The 17821-nt window shown below is 35.5% G+C and overlaps 1 protein-coding gene across 3 annotated transcripts in view; it reads left to right on the top strand.

Annotated features, from left to right (window-relative positions):
- Positions 1 to 723: 723 nt before the first annotated feature.
- LOC128866054 (phosphoenolpyruvate carboxykinase [GTP]-like) overlaps positions 724 to 17821 on the top strand; it is a 30775-nt gene continuing 13677 nt past the window's right edge. The window contains exons 1-2 of one of the 3 annotated variants that reach the window (XM_054106533.1): positions 724 to 842; positions 944 to 1000. In XM_054106533.1, the coding sequence (XP_053962508.1) occupies positions 948 to 1000 (53 nt within the window). In that variant the 5' untranslated portion in view covers positions 724 to 842; positions 944 to 947. Of the gene's footprint in view, positions 843 to 936; positions 1325 to 17821 lie in introns of those variants that run through there. The other 2 variants (XM_054106535.1, XM_054106536.1) reach the window with 2 other exon arrangements.

The raw sequence follows: 17821 nt of genomic DNA, 5'->3' as shown, positions 1-17821 counted from the left end.
AAAATTTACAAAAAACGGAGGAGGGTCGGCCGGTGTAGGTAAACGCCGGACACAAACCGTGTCAACAACGCGCACTACTCCGCAGTGATTCCAGGACCGCAGCAACGTCACAAATTACCGCAAGGCAATACCGATAAATCCGACGCCGGAATGGATAGCACTTTATAATACGCACAAGCACTAGCCAGGAAACGGAAATAAGCGCTAAAAAGTTGGCACCAAAAAAAAAACGCCAAAAAAAATTGGGACCGAAAAACGCCCCAAACAGTTGGCACCGAGGAAATGTAACGTCAAAAAGTAGGCACCAAAAATATATTCCCTACAAGTTTGCACCAACAAACAAGCGCCCAAAAGTAGGTAGTGTTATTTCTCACTAGAAATTAGCAACCACAAGGAAAAACTCAGGAAAAATAGCCTAAAGTGTATCTAAAATATATATAAGGTATAGCTCTCTCTTTCCTTTTCCTCTACGTTATATCTTTTTCTCTCTCGCGGAACGAAAATGCCCAAAACGTTGCGTGGCCTTGAAATTTTACTCTCCATTCTCGCTCCTCCATCGACGCCTAAGAAGTTTCACTTCAAAAAGCTAAATCAAGTTACGAAAATGGTAATCTGGCCATACTGGTGCTAAGACGACGTCACTCATTGTCAAATTCGCTGCGTGCAAAGTAACGGTACCGAGATAGACGCCATCTCATTATCATGCATATGCCATACATAGGCATTACTACAGAGGCGAAATGACGCAGCTTATCTTATCGCTGTCAAATACAAAAACAAAAATGTTTGGAAAGTTGAACAACGAAAAAACGATGAAGATATAGTACATATAGCGATTAGAGGTAATATGCAGTGTGACAATATTATAAAAAGCCAATGAGCGAAGCCGTATAGCTTACTTGTTGAATGTACTATAATGACACAAGTATTATTGTTGTTACAGAGTCATGCTGCACAGGCAATACAAAAATATCATCATCCATACGAGCATAGTTCGATTGTAAGTACGATAGCTAAAGTCGGACATGTCTGCATCGTGATTCTTGTGCACTGACAGTTTAGTCCCTTCCCATCCAGCACATCTGGCGCAGGCGACAATAATTTCACTTAGCAAAAGTAATTGACTAAAAAATAACATCATAGTGATTGTCACGAACTAAATGAACGAAATAATAAAACCTTGAATGCAACTTTGGATTTATATTTAGTTTAGTGAATATTCAACGAGTGCGCTTGTGGTACCAAAATCAAACTGAATCGATAAAAGAATCCCAAACAAAAATAAAATGATTGTTAATGTGTTCGAATTAGTGAGCAGTACAAGGTACGTACGGAAGATTTTGCTCATTTGCCGAAAAAGTGTCTTAACTCAGTAAATAGAAATTTTTGACAAAATGGGATATCATTTCTCATGTTCTGCACAGGAAGTTTGTACGCTAATATTGTAAGAGAATAAATGGAATCGAATGAATGACTTTTAAAACCACCAAATTGCATTAATATTTAGCAGGGATTAATATTTAGAGGGAAGTTCGAGCGTTTGAATTTGAAATTATTAAACCAAAGAAATATTGGTGACTTAAAGTATACAACAATAAATTTCTATAGGTATGAAAATTTATAAAAAGAAAAATTTGGTTACAGCAGAGATCACTCGATTTTAAATATGGAGTGCCATATTTGATATTCAACAAAAAACAACTGGTTACAAAATTTCAGAAGAAAAATATATAATACATTTTGAAATGATTCCGGAACTAATGCTGAAAACAGTGACCGACGTAAACGCAGTCCCCTGTCAGCTGTTGCGATCAAACTGATGAGAACCCCATGTAAATGAAAAATGCCTTCCTTCCATATCGTAGTGTCTTAGATTTTATATCACGATTATTTAAAATTCCGATAGAACCCTGTCAGCTGATTGCTCTCTCACCACACAGTGTTGCCAAGCAGTACATTTCGAAATCATTTACAAAATAAACTTAATTTTTATTAAAATAACTTAAAAACACTGTTGAATAATGTTAATTATAGATAAATGAACTATCTGTATTTGTTGTTTTTTGGCTTTGGTTTATTAAACAATGAAAAATTGTAACTGATGACGCGGATGTGTGAAAAAGTGTGTAAGCAAAAATATCAATGGCAACATTGTGTAGATACAACCAAACAGACACACACACAAACCGATGTATTGTGTAAATATGTAACTAAATGAACGGATTTGTTCTCTACGGGATGAGTTTTGCTCAATTTTGTGTTCTCTAGGGGCTGCGGTAAGTACGATACGTCGGTCACTGTTTGCAGCATAAGAAATGCAGGGTTGACTGGCGGATATTTTATGAAAGGGTTCCGAGTAACCTTTGTAACTCCCAATATTCCTCAAATAATATTGTAGTTTTGTATAAATTCGCCATTAAAATGCCTTCAACAATTTCATTATATGTAGTTTGGAACATTATACTAAAATGTATTCTAAAGTTCATTTCAATTCATAAAATACTATATGGAATGTACTAACATACATTTGTATGTCGATATTTCGGTTTTCATATTTGAATGAAAATTAATTAAAAGAAAGTAGTAATTTATTCGAAATGCCATTAATACTGTGTTGTCAGATATCTGCAAATGAAAATTACGAACAAAAATTAAGATTTCGGGAACTGTGCTAATATACAATAAACCGTTTTAATTCACAAAGGCTATTTATTTTATGCGCAGCTGAAGGCCTCCTACGCAGAAAGGAGTTTTACGCAAAAATACTGTAACTGCACAGCACAACTTTATATGCGCTTATGGAATATTTGCGGATGAAATCGGTGTTTCGAAGTTTTGCTGTGTAGTTTTGATCGGCTTTTTGCAATCTGCTTTGTCGACCGTAAATGTTTAACGAAATGTCAGCAGAGAGGACGTACGCTGATATCATGCAATACAAACACATTCTGAATTCTGAAAACGATATGATATTGCATTTTCTTACCTCTTGCATTTTTTAGTTCGTAATTTACTTTAATAAATCCTGATTTGATATTTGGTAAACAGTGTTGCCTAATGTTTTTACGGATTATAGACAATTTTCAATGTGCGTTTTTTTTGTTGTGTTAAAAAGACACGACTAATATAAATACATTTTCTTTGTTATCATTTCTATAAATTTCGCTTCTTCTTACGTTCTATAGTTTTATACGGCTACATTGTATTTAATTCATTTGAACAGTTAACATTCGTTGTGATTTCATCAATTTAAGTAAAAACTAAATGTTGAAAATGATGTATACATAATTTTTAATATAAATCCGATTAGTTTTCTTTGATTTCAATATATCTGAAATGCCTTTGCTATGAATGGATATTTTGAACAAGCCATAGCTACCTACTCGAAAATTCTTTTTCGAGTTACGATGGTATTGTTGCAAATGAGCAATATGCAGACAAATGTAAATGCAAAAGTACTTTCCCTGCAGGGAAAAGTACTAGTTGTGAACTAGAGTGCTACCAGTTCATTTTTCAGCTCAATCAATTTATGTACTATTTTTCCTCTTTATATATACTATACATATATAATTGGCGCGTACACCCTTTTTGGGCGTTTGGCCGAGCTCCTCCTCCTATTTGTGATGTGCGTGCTGATGGTGCAAATCGATCGTGAAAATGGAGGGACCTGCAGTTTCAAGCCGACACCAAACGGCAGATACTTTTATGAGGAGCTTTTTTCATGGTAGAAATACACTCGGAGGTTTGCCATTGCCTGCCGAGGGGCGACCGCTATTAGACGTTCTCTCTGTGAATTCCGAATGATAATCACGCACCAACATATTCGGCTACCGCCTCTATTAGGAAGTGGTATTTTTAACACAGCGATGTCCTACTGTCAATTGTCCGATCATGTATCAGCAAAATACCAATACTATCTATCTATCGCATGGCGCGTCCATAGATGAGTCTTAAACTTCCTTATATAAAAAAAAATGAAATTAAGTAATTATTTTATTACCAGTCATTTTGACCAGATCATTTTATTATTTTAGTGTATTATTCTAGTATTGACGACTAGTATAATTTCTTCTATTAAGTACTAGTATTAAAAAAACTAGTGTTTCTATACTAGTTTGGCTTTTTCCTGCAGGGTTGTTAGCGACAGATTAATTGCTTATAAATACATGTACAGTATTACTCAGTGTCAAAAAGCAGAGATTGAACTGCATTTTGCTCTATATTGATAAGAGTCATCTGAAAAAAATATTTTTTTATGACAATTTATAATTTGTGTTTAAATTTATAAGAATATTCAGACATACTGAATTAAAAAAGTTATTTGCTCACGCCATATCTTTTATAATTTGAATAAAATGAAATGCATCTTTTGAACGTCTCAACTATTACGCTCCCATTTAAAATTTGTATACACTCATATACCTACATTCAAACTACATACATACGTACATTAGGGTGCGCTTTTGCCGAATGGAAAGAGTAAACAATGCAGCATTAGACAAATTTTAGGTATTCAATTTTATAACCTAGAAAAAATTTTAGGCTAACAAAGTGCAAATTTAAAGTTGCCTAAAAAATCGCGTTGATTATTAATAAAAAAAACTTAAAAACTGTCGTATATTCTAAAAGCTCAAATTAAAAATATCAGCTAAATAAATGCCTGTTAACCAATGTTAATTAATGGTAAATAATATATTTATACACATATTTGTAAATATATACATATATGTACATATTTGTTAAGGAAAGCCAAACTCAGCCCGCCCAGTGGTAAATAAAAATATTTAGTATTTCTGTAATCAGACTTTCACCACAATATACTGTATATATGTAAGTGCAATTATTATATTACATAGTTTCTCAGCAAGGTGTTTGAACGCGCGGATAAGTGGGATGCGGTTAAAAGATACGTTGAAGGCGTATTACGGAGAAAAAAGATAGATCTCGACGCAGTACAACAAAACGAAAACTCACTGACAGAGACATAAGAAGACGGGCGCCTTTTATGAACGTCGTTCAATTCACCCACGTCTGGGTACACCATGCTTGTAGCCAGTTTCATGCTTTAGACCCGCCTTCTGTGAGTATTCGCTTTGTTGTACTGCGTCGAGGTCTATCTTTTTTCTCCGGGAAGGGAGTATCCACCAAAAACCAAACAATTTTATATTAGTTTGGGGAAAAAGAAGTCCTTTATTTTCGAGTAAAATTTTTGCGAAGATGGTTTAAAAGTGTTACATGGTTGATCTTTAGCTCCTGGGTGCTGCTAGGACTATAGTGATTTTGTCGACATTTTCTTTAACATCAAAAATGCCTGAATGCAGTCGGCGACACCAAAATTTTACGTAGTTAGCTGTTACAGTATCGGCACCCTAAACACCATTCACAATTCACGCATTTATCAAAGAAAAACCGTAAAGTGTACTGCATTTTCTTTTGCTGACTTCCATTGTTAACTCCCTGTAACTCATAACTAAATGGGACGAACAAAAAACAGCAGAAGAATGTGTGGAACGTCACCTTGACAACACGCATAAACTTTAAATTATTTGACCGTTACTTTAGGAGATATCGATCACTACAGCCATCTACCGAGAAAATATTTGATTTTTTCCCCCTCTCCATTTAAAAATTATCACAGTTTTATCTACAGTGGTCACATAATGTATTCGTACACCCTGCGCACGTGAAAAATGTTGGCTCTGTGCAAAATATTTGCTGTGACAATATACTTACATACTTATTTTGGGTAACTGTAAAAATGTTACATTCCTAATAAATTGCCGCAAGCAAAACTCCCGTTCTAAGGAAAGCAGGCAGACGTAGCAAAATGCTGCAAAACATTTATTCGTGCACTTTCAGTTCATGATATTTTTGCTGTAAAAGTAACAGTAAAAATCGTTTGTGTTTTTACTGATATTGCTGAAAATGAAATAGTATGGCTTTTTCTTAGTTTTTATCGCTGATTCAGTTTCAGTTGCGCGAAATATCTCGATTGAAAGTGACAAAATGGGATGAAGAGCGGATTTACCATTAAAAATGCGCAAAATTGTTATTAAATTGTACTTGGAAAACAAGTCTCTAGGCGAAATCAGGAAAACAATTGACAAATCGCATTCTACGCTGCAAAGAGTTATTGCTAATTACGTTAATACTGGTAAATTGGAATCTAATCAACACCAAGCCGGAAGGCGAAAAATATTGACTTCACGTGCGGAACGCAACAAAGTAGTATTAGTCGCGAAAAATCCCAAATAACCTCCACGCTACTATGCCGAAATATTCTAGAGTCTTTGCATACAAAATTAAACCCATAAACAGTCCGTAATTGTCTGCAAAACGCTGGTTATCAAAACAGAGTGGCACGCCACAAGCCCTACATTTCAGATATTAACAGAAGAAGAGATTGGACCTCACTGTGATGAGTCGAAATTTAATGTTTCCGGATCAGATGGGCCTCCAAAAGTTTGACGAAAAGAAAATAAAGAACATTATATCGTCCCCTTAGTATTAAAATAGCCTATAAATTTTTTGATGTTTTGAGAAAATGAATTTCAAACTTTTTGTCGAAAGTAGCTCTCACTCAAATCTCGTTATGTCTGTAAATATTTATTATTTTTTGACTGACGTTTTGACCCACTTTGTGGAACTAGAATTTGACAAAATTTTGACCACATATAAAAACGACGATGGAGAATCCAAAAATTCAATAAAAAAATAATAGCCTATAAGCACATAGGCTATTGTTATACTAAGGGGACGATATGTAATACAGAACGTATTCCTACCGTTAAGCATGGAGGAGAAATGCAATGGTTTGGGGGTGCATTTTTGCATCTGAAGTAGGAAAAATGGTTTTTATTGATGATAAAATGGAAAAACTATTTGAACATTTTGAAGAATAATTAGCATGATAGTGCCGTTAAACCTCGACTGGATGCTAAAGAGTTCTTGTTTCAACAAGACAATGAGCCAAAACACTCATTTTATCTCGTGTAAGAATGGCTTATTTACACTGTAAGCAGCTTAAAACTCCACCTCAATCAACGGATCTGAACCCAATTAAGCGAGGCTCTTAGAAAAAAGAATCAAAAAGCACAAAATAACATCAAAAGCGTCATTAAAGACAGCTTTAAGTGTTGAGTGGGAGAAAATCGCAGCTAATGAAACCAAGGTAATGGTAAAAATAATACAACGACGTTTGAAAGCAGTTATTAAAGTTAAAGCTGCCCAAAAAAGTACTACTCGTTTTTTCTATTATTTTTGTCTTATTAAAATATTCCTTATATGGCTATGTTCGAATAATATTTTTGCATAAAATTGTGTCTTAAGTTCTCTAATTCCATAAATGGATTTGGAAGTTGTTGTTCCATAAATAATGAATAAAAATGTTATTCTTTACGAATTTAAGTATCAGCTGTATCTGTTTATAAACTGTGAGTGTACGAATAAATTGTGGGACCACTGTAAATAATGAATATTAACGTCGGACATTCATTTATTACTGGTGTATCTATTAATATTTACAATAAATTAAAATCTTCTAAATCCCCTTTTTCACAATTTCGGTGGATAGTTACATGCTTTAAATGTCGAAAAGAGTAAGCATTAGTTGACTGAAAGGTTTGCCATCAAATTTGAAAAAAACTTTGAAAAGATTCTCATTCACATTAACGTATCAATTTACCATATCTCCCTTTGGCACCTTCTCATTCCATTAACATTCTCTGATTCCATTTACATTTTTGCTTTCTCATTCCATTAACATTCTCTGCCATTAACATTCTCTGCCATTAACATTCTGTGGTCAAATGTATGTATTTGAATTCAATAATATGTTGCCTATTGTTAGGCGCGTTCATTTTCTTTTCTTTCTTTTTATAAAACAATAACGTGGGGTACGGTTATATGCACGGTTACAACGGGAAACGAGTAAATGAGCCGTACTGCTATTGATACTTCTTTAAGAAAATTCAAAATTCGGCAGGTCGTTTACATACGAACCTTTACCATGACTTGCCGAGAAGCAACTCCTATTAGGAGAACTTTTCTATGATTTGATTTTTCAGTTCCACAATGGCCATCAAATCCATTTTACCCAACATTTAGCTATTGGATTTTCCTTCAATGGCAAACCTCCGAGTGTATTTCTGCCATGAAAAAGCGCCTCATAAAAATATATGTCGTTCGGAGTCGGCTTGGAACTGTAGGTCCCTCCATTTGTGGAACAACATCAAGAGGAGGAGCTCGGCCAAACACCCAAAACGGGTATACGCGCCAATTATATGTATATATATATATATATTATGTATATATAAGTGGCATTGTACTAATTTATTATTTATTACTATATAAATTGTTAATTTTATATATGCATATACAGCGCACGCTGGATAACGTGAACTAATTCAAACCAAGGCAGTTCAAGTTAACAAAAGTGTTCACGTTTTGGAATGCCCAAAAGGACTAAGTAAATATATTTTTTCACATTTACATTCACATTTTGTTGTTGTTTTCGTTACATATTAATTGAAAATTAATGTGTGTGTGTTTTATTTAAAAAAATCTTTTTTGTATCTTCTGTTTGCCTAAAACTTGAAGCACAGATTTCTCCCTTAACCATCTTAGCACACTCCTACGAGTATCATTATAATCGACGTCTTCCTGACCAGTCCGCTGTCATCATCGGATTCGTTCTCTTGTTGATGATCGTCATCTGCATTGCCCTCCTCGACATCTTCATTCCATTCATGAATGGCTGGTAACGGGAATTCAATCTGAAATTTTTAATAAAAAAAAGTTTTTCAATAACCCACATACATATCTTTGAGCATATCTGCGAACGTGAACGAACCTCAGGATTTAAACTACTAAGGAGATCGACGGTGTTGCTCATCAAGGTGCGAAGTTCAGCTTCCAATTTTTTTGTTTATTATTATTTGTTTATGTTGGTACACTCGTCTCGAAGATATGTTCACGGTTTTTGGTAATATAGCATGTTTAGTTTGGTTATGAAGAAAACAGATCAAAGAAGTTGCATCAAATTTTTTGTGAAGAAAGTGGAGTTAAGTGCTCAAAGACCCTTGAAATGTTGACAGTGGCATACGGTGAGAGTACTCTAAATCAAAAAAATGTTGCAAGTGGTACAAGCCTTTCGCGAAATTGAAAATTTTACCTTATTTTTTAACAGATCTCGTATATATGTACTTGTATATATAGTGCCTTTGCACTAATTTCAGCTTAAAGACGTTGTTGCAGGGAGTCTGCTAGAGTTTTGGTGACATCTCTTCGAATGTTTTCCCATATCTCATAAATTGCTGATTTTAGGGAATTTTTACCACAAATCTGTCGTTTCCGTAATTCTCTTTCAATGTGGGCTGATAGGATAGAGATCTGGGATCTGAGGGGGATGGGACAGTATTTTTTTTACATTGTAAAGCAAACCTTCCCCTACAATCAAACATACATGAAAGTGAACAAGTGAACGTTGCTGATAACTGTAGATAACTCATTTTAGTCATTGTTCCCCAAATCATTACATGCCCCCCACACTGTTTCGCAGAACATTAGACGGATTGAGCGATCTGCCTTCCCTTTTCCAGACAAAACTGCGGACATCCGACCCAAATATGTTGAATTTCGACTCATCGGTGAAAATATTGTTGTTCCAATATTCATACGGCCTGCTAAGGTATTCATTAACGTTGTTCAACCTTTTACGCTCTGTTTTCGTTAGTGTGCAGAAAAATCTGATAATTTGTGGAAGCACGTCCACAATTGATGAATTTTTGACTGATTAAGCTATGTTAATTGCAGAAATTTTTGCAGAAACAAGAACGGCTTTCATTCTATTTTTTTTTCAGTTTATTGTATAGTATAGTGGAAATTTCGAAAAACCTAATTCGACAGTTTTTTCAAAATTTCCACGATTTGACACACTTTTTCCTTTGGAATGGTATTTCACCATAAGGTTTTTTAAAACACTCGATGTTTGGTTATTTTTCTGCATTCTTAAAAACTTGTATCTTCAGTAAAAATGTGAGAAATAAAATTAACTTTTGCTGTTCCGTTTTGAAAAAAATTAACATATGCCATTACCTTATAATATCGGTATATATATCGGCGACCAATGAAATAATCCCACAGAGTCTAATAGTACCTCCGATGTGGAGACATGCAATCGCCAAGGACGGCATTGCCGAGCTTAATACCTAAAGATCGAATGTGAAATGGCGTGTCACATTGCCGAAGTAAGAATACTTTCAAGTTTATTGTAAAATACAAAGCAACTTTGTTTGTTAACATAGAAGAGGGCTGAAAATATCTCTTGTTCCAAATATTTAAAGCGTTATTCTCGCGATCGGTTTAATACCACGTATATATTGTATGATACTGAGTTTCTACAATACTTGTGAGTCCGAAATAGCGACAGTAAATATTTCATGTACGCAATGGGTATGGAACCCGGGTTCAATCGGTTTCTAACATCAGGGGCAACGAAATGCTGCATTAACTCCAATTCTGGTCAAGAGACTAATCGGGTGCAAGGGCCCCGACGAAATCAGCTACGACACAAGTAACGGAGCAGGATTATGTTGCTGAGGCTTGTAAAAACCATATCCGACGATTAAAATATTTTCTAGAATAAATTCAACAGATAAATCATCGCTGCGAATAACATTGTAAGCTACAAAAATATAACTTTCAGGAATAAAAAATCACAATGTTAAAGACGCACATAAAGTCATTTAAGTCCTCCGTTAATATGAAAAAAAGATTTACAAATTTTAATAACGGAAATGTTTCCCCCGTTTACCTACTAAGCTTAAAAGCTTCCCTGATTGTCACTCATAACTTTATTCGCCGTCAGATTCGGTCTACGTTTATTTAGTCTGATTTAACAATCTTATTATAATATCTAATATCTCATTGTAGTTTCCAAAGCCTGATAATTGAATAGTTTTTTTTATAGTTTCGTAGAACAGGTATTCAATGAATTTCTAAATTTTCGGCGTCGAAAGCAAATAAATCGGCTACGGCTTCCTCTGGTACTATTAATGCCATAAATAGTATACGATTTAAAAAAATAGGTATAGGTATACGTTTTACTTTATTACGTTTTGATTTCCAATAAAATTAGTCTGGTTAACGACTAGACAGCCTCTGCTATTCAACAATGGAGATAATAAAGCGTGAAAGTCTAGCTTCAGCAAAAAATTAAGTCAGAAATTCCAACCCGGTACGTATTTTATATTAAAACACATGACGCGGGTAAAGTCAAAGGCGTGTAACTTAAACCTGGATCGGAATCTAGTATGAGGCGGGTGTGAGCTTAGTCTAGAACTCTCCTTCTAATAAATAAAAAAAATAGATTCCGGCTTCTCGCATCTTGCATTAAAAATATTTAAATATCTCTACCGATTCTCCCCCAAGTCATGTTATTTTAATTTTTGAGGGACTTTACGTCTAGTCACTGCTTTATGAATTACCACTTGGAAGGTAATATTCAGTGCCTATTCCCAATGTTATCGATTTTTTCTATTTTATTTGAAAAAAAACTGATTTATATTTAATAAGAAACCCCAATGATTTCATCCACTCACTTACATCATCCAAACATTGAAAATAGAAAACTTCCCAAACATAGTGAAGTGTTTTTCTACCAAATTCTGACATAAGCAAAGCAATGACGACAATTCGGATAACTTCCAATAAAGACTACTTACAGAGATAAAATGGCGCACTTTACCGGTAGCCACGCGCTACAACGCAATTCGTAATTGATAAGATTGGCATGTGGTGTTAATTTTGGGTGTCCATATGTATGACAACACATATACATTAGCATATACTCGTAGAATATGTATGTACGACCATTAGAATTGAATGATTTTTCTTTTTCGCTTTGTATTGAACTGATTTGTACTTTGCTCGTCGCATTCATACCAGTTCCAACTGCATCAATCAAGATAAGCCATTTGAATTGCCATTTGTAATCGTTCTAAGTTACTCAGTAATACTTGTATTTATAGGGAAAGTTATGACGCGTTTTTTCGACAGACATGGTTTGTGCTCATGATTCCATGTGAAAAGGTTTCGCTCACCTCTCACAAATCCGTTCACTTAGAAACATTTGTGAATGCTTTACATATTAAAATTATCTTCTAAATACATCATCATCATCATCGTTTGGCGCTATAGCTTCTTATGAGCTTGCAGAAAGATATACCTCCATGCTGCTCTATCCGTTGCCGTTTCCTTCCAGTTCTTTAATTAAGCGATCTTAGTCTTCCTTTTGCTTTATTTGTGTATGCGTTCGCTTCCCGAATTTTCGGTTGGGCTCTTGAACTTTATATTCTCATAACGTGGCCTAACCATCGTATTCGTGCTCTTCTATACACGAACGACGAAAATGAAGGGGCTTTGGATCATAGGATGACGGCCAACAGTGGCTACTGATGAATTTCACCAAGTGCGTGATATTTAAACCCGCAATATCTGCAGGTGTAGCATACAAGTGAGAGCCCAGATGCCTAATTATACCATCGCCGTCGCATAGTGGCAGATGTAAGCTAATCAACTTAAAATAGTAAAAATGCAAGAAATCTATTCTCTCCCTCCCATTTGCCTTTGGCATTATTAATGGGTTAATTGGTTGGCACTTTCTTCTAAAATGCATACATTTTCACATCTTCAGCACTGTTTTCGGAATAATGATTTTTTTTTTTCTTCACCAATTTATAAAGCTTTAAGATAACGGAGTTCCATCTCAAATTCTTTAATCTTTGAAATATTTTCGTATAAGTCTAAACTTAGAGGTACATCTCTCATAAAAGAAAGAAATCCAAATAAGGAAGAGTACGTTTTCAAGTACGCTTTTATTACGTTTTCAAATTGTCCCCATCTGCTGGGCCTGCACTACGTATACGTAATCAAACTTTATTTATATATGTATTCATGGCAGAAATACACTCGGAGGTTTGCCATTGCCTGCCGAGGGGCGACCGTTATTAGAAAAATATTTTTCTTCATTTTGGTGTTTCATGCACGGAGAATCGAACCTGCGTACTCCGAATGGTAGTCACTCACCAACCCATTCGGCTACGGCAGCCGCCATCAAATATCACCCTTCATTCTTTTAAGGCCGGCGGGCCAATTAGATGTCCTAAATTCAGTAGTTTTCGCGAAGCGTTGTAGGATGAGAAAAAAAACAATTAGCCAAAAACTTTTTTTAAGCGACTTTTTTATCCAGTTGAAGAGTTTTTCTTTCGAATTTTACGTGTTTCTCCAAATTTTCTTAGTTCACATCGAAGATAATTACATCAAAATTAATAATCTTTTTTTTTTTTGTTTTAAGATGAAAATTGCAAGTTGTATCTTGTACAGAAGTTGGATACAGGCGCTCTGGGAATCTATTGATAACTCGGCTTACAATATATTGTTGGAGATTGTACAAATTTTTTTTTTTTTAGTTCAAATATATATTAAACTATCCCCAAAACTTCATTTGGCTAATTGTTTTTTTTCTCATCCTACAACGCTTCGCGAAAACTACTGAATTTAGGACATCTAATTGGCCCGCCGGCCTTAAAACAGGTACGCATCAGATTTTTCAAATGGTTAAAAAATAAATTTTTTGCCTGCTCAACCGATTTTTTTAATTTTAAAATAATTTAGCGGAAGAAAATGCATACACATACATAAAACAGCTAGCTAAACATATGAGCTGACAAAATGGAGCTAGGTGTGCTATATGAATGTGCCTTGATGAAAAACCATCTGGAGGTGCAATTATAACAATAGACGTGGTCGGCCATCAAAGCTACCTACTCTTCGAGTTTGTGACTTCATGCAATGCAATTATTATTTTATTTAACAAGGAACTAAAGTAAGTTGCATTCGGACACCAATGCTTTGAACGTAGCTGAGAAGGTTAGTTTCTTAAATCTCAAACATTCAAAGATTCCTAATTTGGCCTACTATATTCATCATCCGAAGACATAATCATATGCCAGTATATGCATATCTCTCATAGGATAAGTTAGGTTAGGTTGGGCTTGGCAGCCACATTGCACATAGAGACAGGGGTGCCACTTAGACCACGAAATGGGTCCGTTGTGAGTCGCAGGGGCTGGGCTACATTTCCCTTCCATGTTGAACCATCCTGAGCTTTGGACAAAGCGCAAAATGTTGTTGACACCTAAATTGTATAGATTATCAATATTCATTAAGAAATAAGATCTCATATATCAGTTCCTGCTTCTGGCTAGAGCCGGCATGTGCAAAAAGGTGTTGAATTGTTTCCAACTCCTCCTGATCCCTGCATCTATTAAGAACTGATTAGTGCGTCAATATCAAGTTTCGAGAGGTACCCCCATAAAATTATTTATGCTTGACATACAGGTACCTTATCTTGCAAGTTGGTCAACCCTACAGTTCCCAATATCAGCATAAGATAATACGATATTGTTTGGCCATCTCATTAAGAGATTGGCGACAATGTAAGATACTCCTTAATTTTATTTGGAATGCATCCAGGGATCGTAGGGCAGTTTGGCTGTCTGATCGTATGCAGATATCTGTTGATGATAATCTGTTTATCTCTAACCATCTTAAGGCTTCATGAATAACGTTTATTTCCGCTTGAAAAACATTCCAGTGATTAACGGATGTGTTGGGTGATGGATCTTCTTCAAGCCATTCCAGTCTAGAAGGGATTTTCATAGAGAAATTCCTTTCGAAGCAGAGAATGGGAGGGTGAGAATCACAATCACTGGGTATATCCGTATAGGAGACTAAGATGGTTGAGTGTCCATGAGTGACAGTCTTCCATTGTGAACTCGCTCTGAGCCTTACAGCGGAACAGGTCGCTGAGTATTTGCTGAAGAGATCCAGGGGTGGCAGATGTAATATTATATCCAAACCCATGGAGAGCGTGGCCACATATTGCTAATTCCGCTGATCTCTGCATCTTATTCCATAAATTAAAATAGGTTGTTTTCTGCATAGCACACCACCAGATAGCATTTCCATGTAGAAGAATGAGTCTCACAGCAGTAGGATAAAGTCAATGAGCAACCTTAGGTTTAATTCCCCAGGTCTTACCTAAAGCTTTTTTACAGGCATAAAAAGCTAGTTTCGCTTTCCGAACTTTTTCTACAATGTTTGACTCCCAAGCAACGAAAGCAAGCGTTTGGTTGCGTATACGCAGAGCTGGCCGAGCAGGTGAGAGAACTTGAAAACGTACTAAAAGCAAACGAGATTTAAAGAATTACACATTACCATGTTTGGAATTTTTTCTTTCATGCGAGATGTACCTGTGGACGTCGTGGAAAGCACAATAGTACAAAAACAATTTCTGTGCGGAAAAGGAGTTTCGATGCAGCTTCGTTGAAATTAAGCCGACATTATGTCAAAATGCCATCGAAAATTTTGAAAAATCCAAAGCATATATGGACTTTAATATGCGTACGTAATAACTCAGAGAAAGATTTTGAGAAAATTCAGATGAAATTATATATTTAGTACTTAACAATAATGGTAATATAAAAAAAGGGGGAAAAGTCAGAGCTATTGGACAAAGCCGAAAAGCTACACTGCGGAATATATATACATATAGTATATTTGATTAACTATTATAGTAACTGTTCCTTTAAGAAGAATGAAAGAAAGAGTCTATGAGAATGGAAAACAATTTGAAGATAAAATTTCATTAATCACTTCATACCAAATCGCATTTCATTGGTACAGAACCAACTGCAGTCAGGCACACGATGGATACACAATCCGAAAAAAGCTCGAACTATAAAATAATGTTAAAATTGTTCATTCCATTTTATTGTAGATCCTTTATTTAGAATATTTCCAACTGCTATTTTATGCAGTGTGGTGGGCATTCAGTAGTAAATAGGTAAATATGTATATGTAAATATATGAAAATATGTATTATTAAATGAAAACTATTGCTTTAATTTATTATTATCTACTAAAATTGAATCAACAACGAAAATCATGTCAACGAATAATAACGAAGCAAATATTGAAATAAAGGGTCCGGCATTCGAAATTTAAGCAATTAAAAAGGCCATACATTTAGTTTGGAAAATTACTTTTTTTCAATTCAAAGTAAAAAATGTGTGAAAATAATGCAAAATTAAGAATCAATTTACTTTTGCTCGATATGACCACTTTTTGCCTTGACTATGGCCTTGAGATGGTCCAGAAGCGAATCGCAAGCTGCCAGAATGTGGTTTGCAGGTATTTTTACCCACACTCGGCCAATGGCTTTTTTCAGCCTCTCGAGACTCGTGAATATTTTATTTCGAACCTTTCTCTCCAAAATGGTCCAAAGAGAATAATCCATCGGATTCGCGTCTAATGAGTTTGAGAGCCATTGTGTGGACGTTATGCAGTTCAGAACCTTGTTTTTTAGCCATTTTTGGTTCAATCGAGCTTTGTGAGCCAGTTCCGAGTCCTGTTGAAACGTCCTTGGTCTGCCACCGAAATGTTTGTCTTCCCACGACTTCAAAGCAACCTCCATAATACTTTCCCTTTAATTTTTCGCATTTACCTAGACGCCAGGCTCGATGAAAGTAATTGGAGAGCGCCCATCTGCGCTTGCAACGGCCCAAACCATTACCACTGGCGGGTGCTGCCACATTCTTTCGCCATTTGATTGGCACTTCGTCGGGGACTTCGCTCAAGTCGCTTCTTCACTTTCTGAACCATTTCACGTGACGTTGCAGTCTTTTGATGACCACCTCCATGATGTTTCGAGATGCTACCAGTATCATTGTAACGAGTAATGGTGCGACAAACAAAAACTTTATTCACTTAAAGGTGCTCGAGCTCACGAACAATAGCTGGTTGTGATTTTGCAGCCAAATATAATGCAATCACACTATTGCGTTTGAAATACTGAATACCTTACTGATTTTCTGGACTATTATTTATCCAACTAACAGACAGCTGATGACGGTGCATCAGTGAAAGAAGACTTGGAAAAGCTTAATTTAAAGAACTGGAAGGAAACTGCAACGGATAGAGCAGCATGGAGGTATACCGTTCTGCAAGCTCACAAGAAGCTATAGCGCCAAACGATGATGATGATGATGTATTTAGAAGATAATTTTAATATGTAAAGCATTCACAAATGTTTCTAAGTGAACGGATTTGTGAGAGGTGAGCGAAACCTTTTCACATGGAATCATGAGCACAAACCATGTCTGTCGAAAAAACGCGTCATGACTTTCCCTATAAATACAAGTATTACTGAGTAACTTAGAACGATTACAAATGGCAATTCAAATGGCTTATCTTGATTGATGCAGTTGGAACTGGTATGAATGCGACGAGCAAAGTACAAATCAGTTCAATACAAAGTGAAAAAGAAAAATCATTCAATTCTAATGGTCGTACATACATATTCTACGAGTATATGCTAATGTATATGTGTTGTACATACATATGGACACCCAAAATTAACACCACATGCCAATCTTATCAATTACGAATTGCGTTGTAGCGCGTGGCTACCGGTAAAGTGCGCCATTTTATCTCTGTAAGTAGTCATTATTGGAAGTTATCCGAATTGTCGTCATTGCTTTGCTTATGTCAGAATTTGATAGAAAAATACTTCACTATGTTTGGGAAGTTTTCGATTTTCAATGTTTGGATGATGTAAGTGAGTGAATGAAATCATTGGGGTTTCTTATTAAATATAAATCAGTTTTTTTATTCAAATAAAATAGAAAAAATCGATAACATTGGGAATAGTCACTGAGTATTACCTTCCATGTGGTAATTCATAAAGCAGTGAGTAGACGTA

Source organism: Anastrepha ludens, chromosome 6, assembly GCF_028408465.1.
Source record: "Anastrepha ludens isolate Willacy chromosome 6, idAnaLude1.1, whole genome shotgun sequence".
NCBI lineage: Eukaryota > Metazoa > Arthropoda > Insecta > Diptera > Tephritidae > Anastrepha > Anastrepha ludens.
Note: the sequence above shows the minus strand (reverse complement) of the source record. Positions and strands in the feature narration are given on the sequence as shown.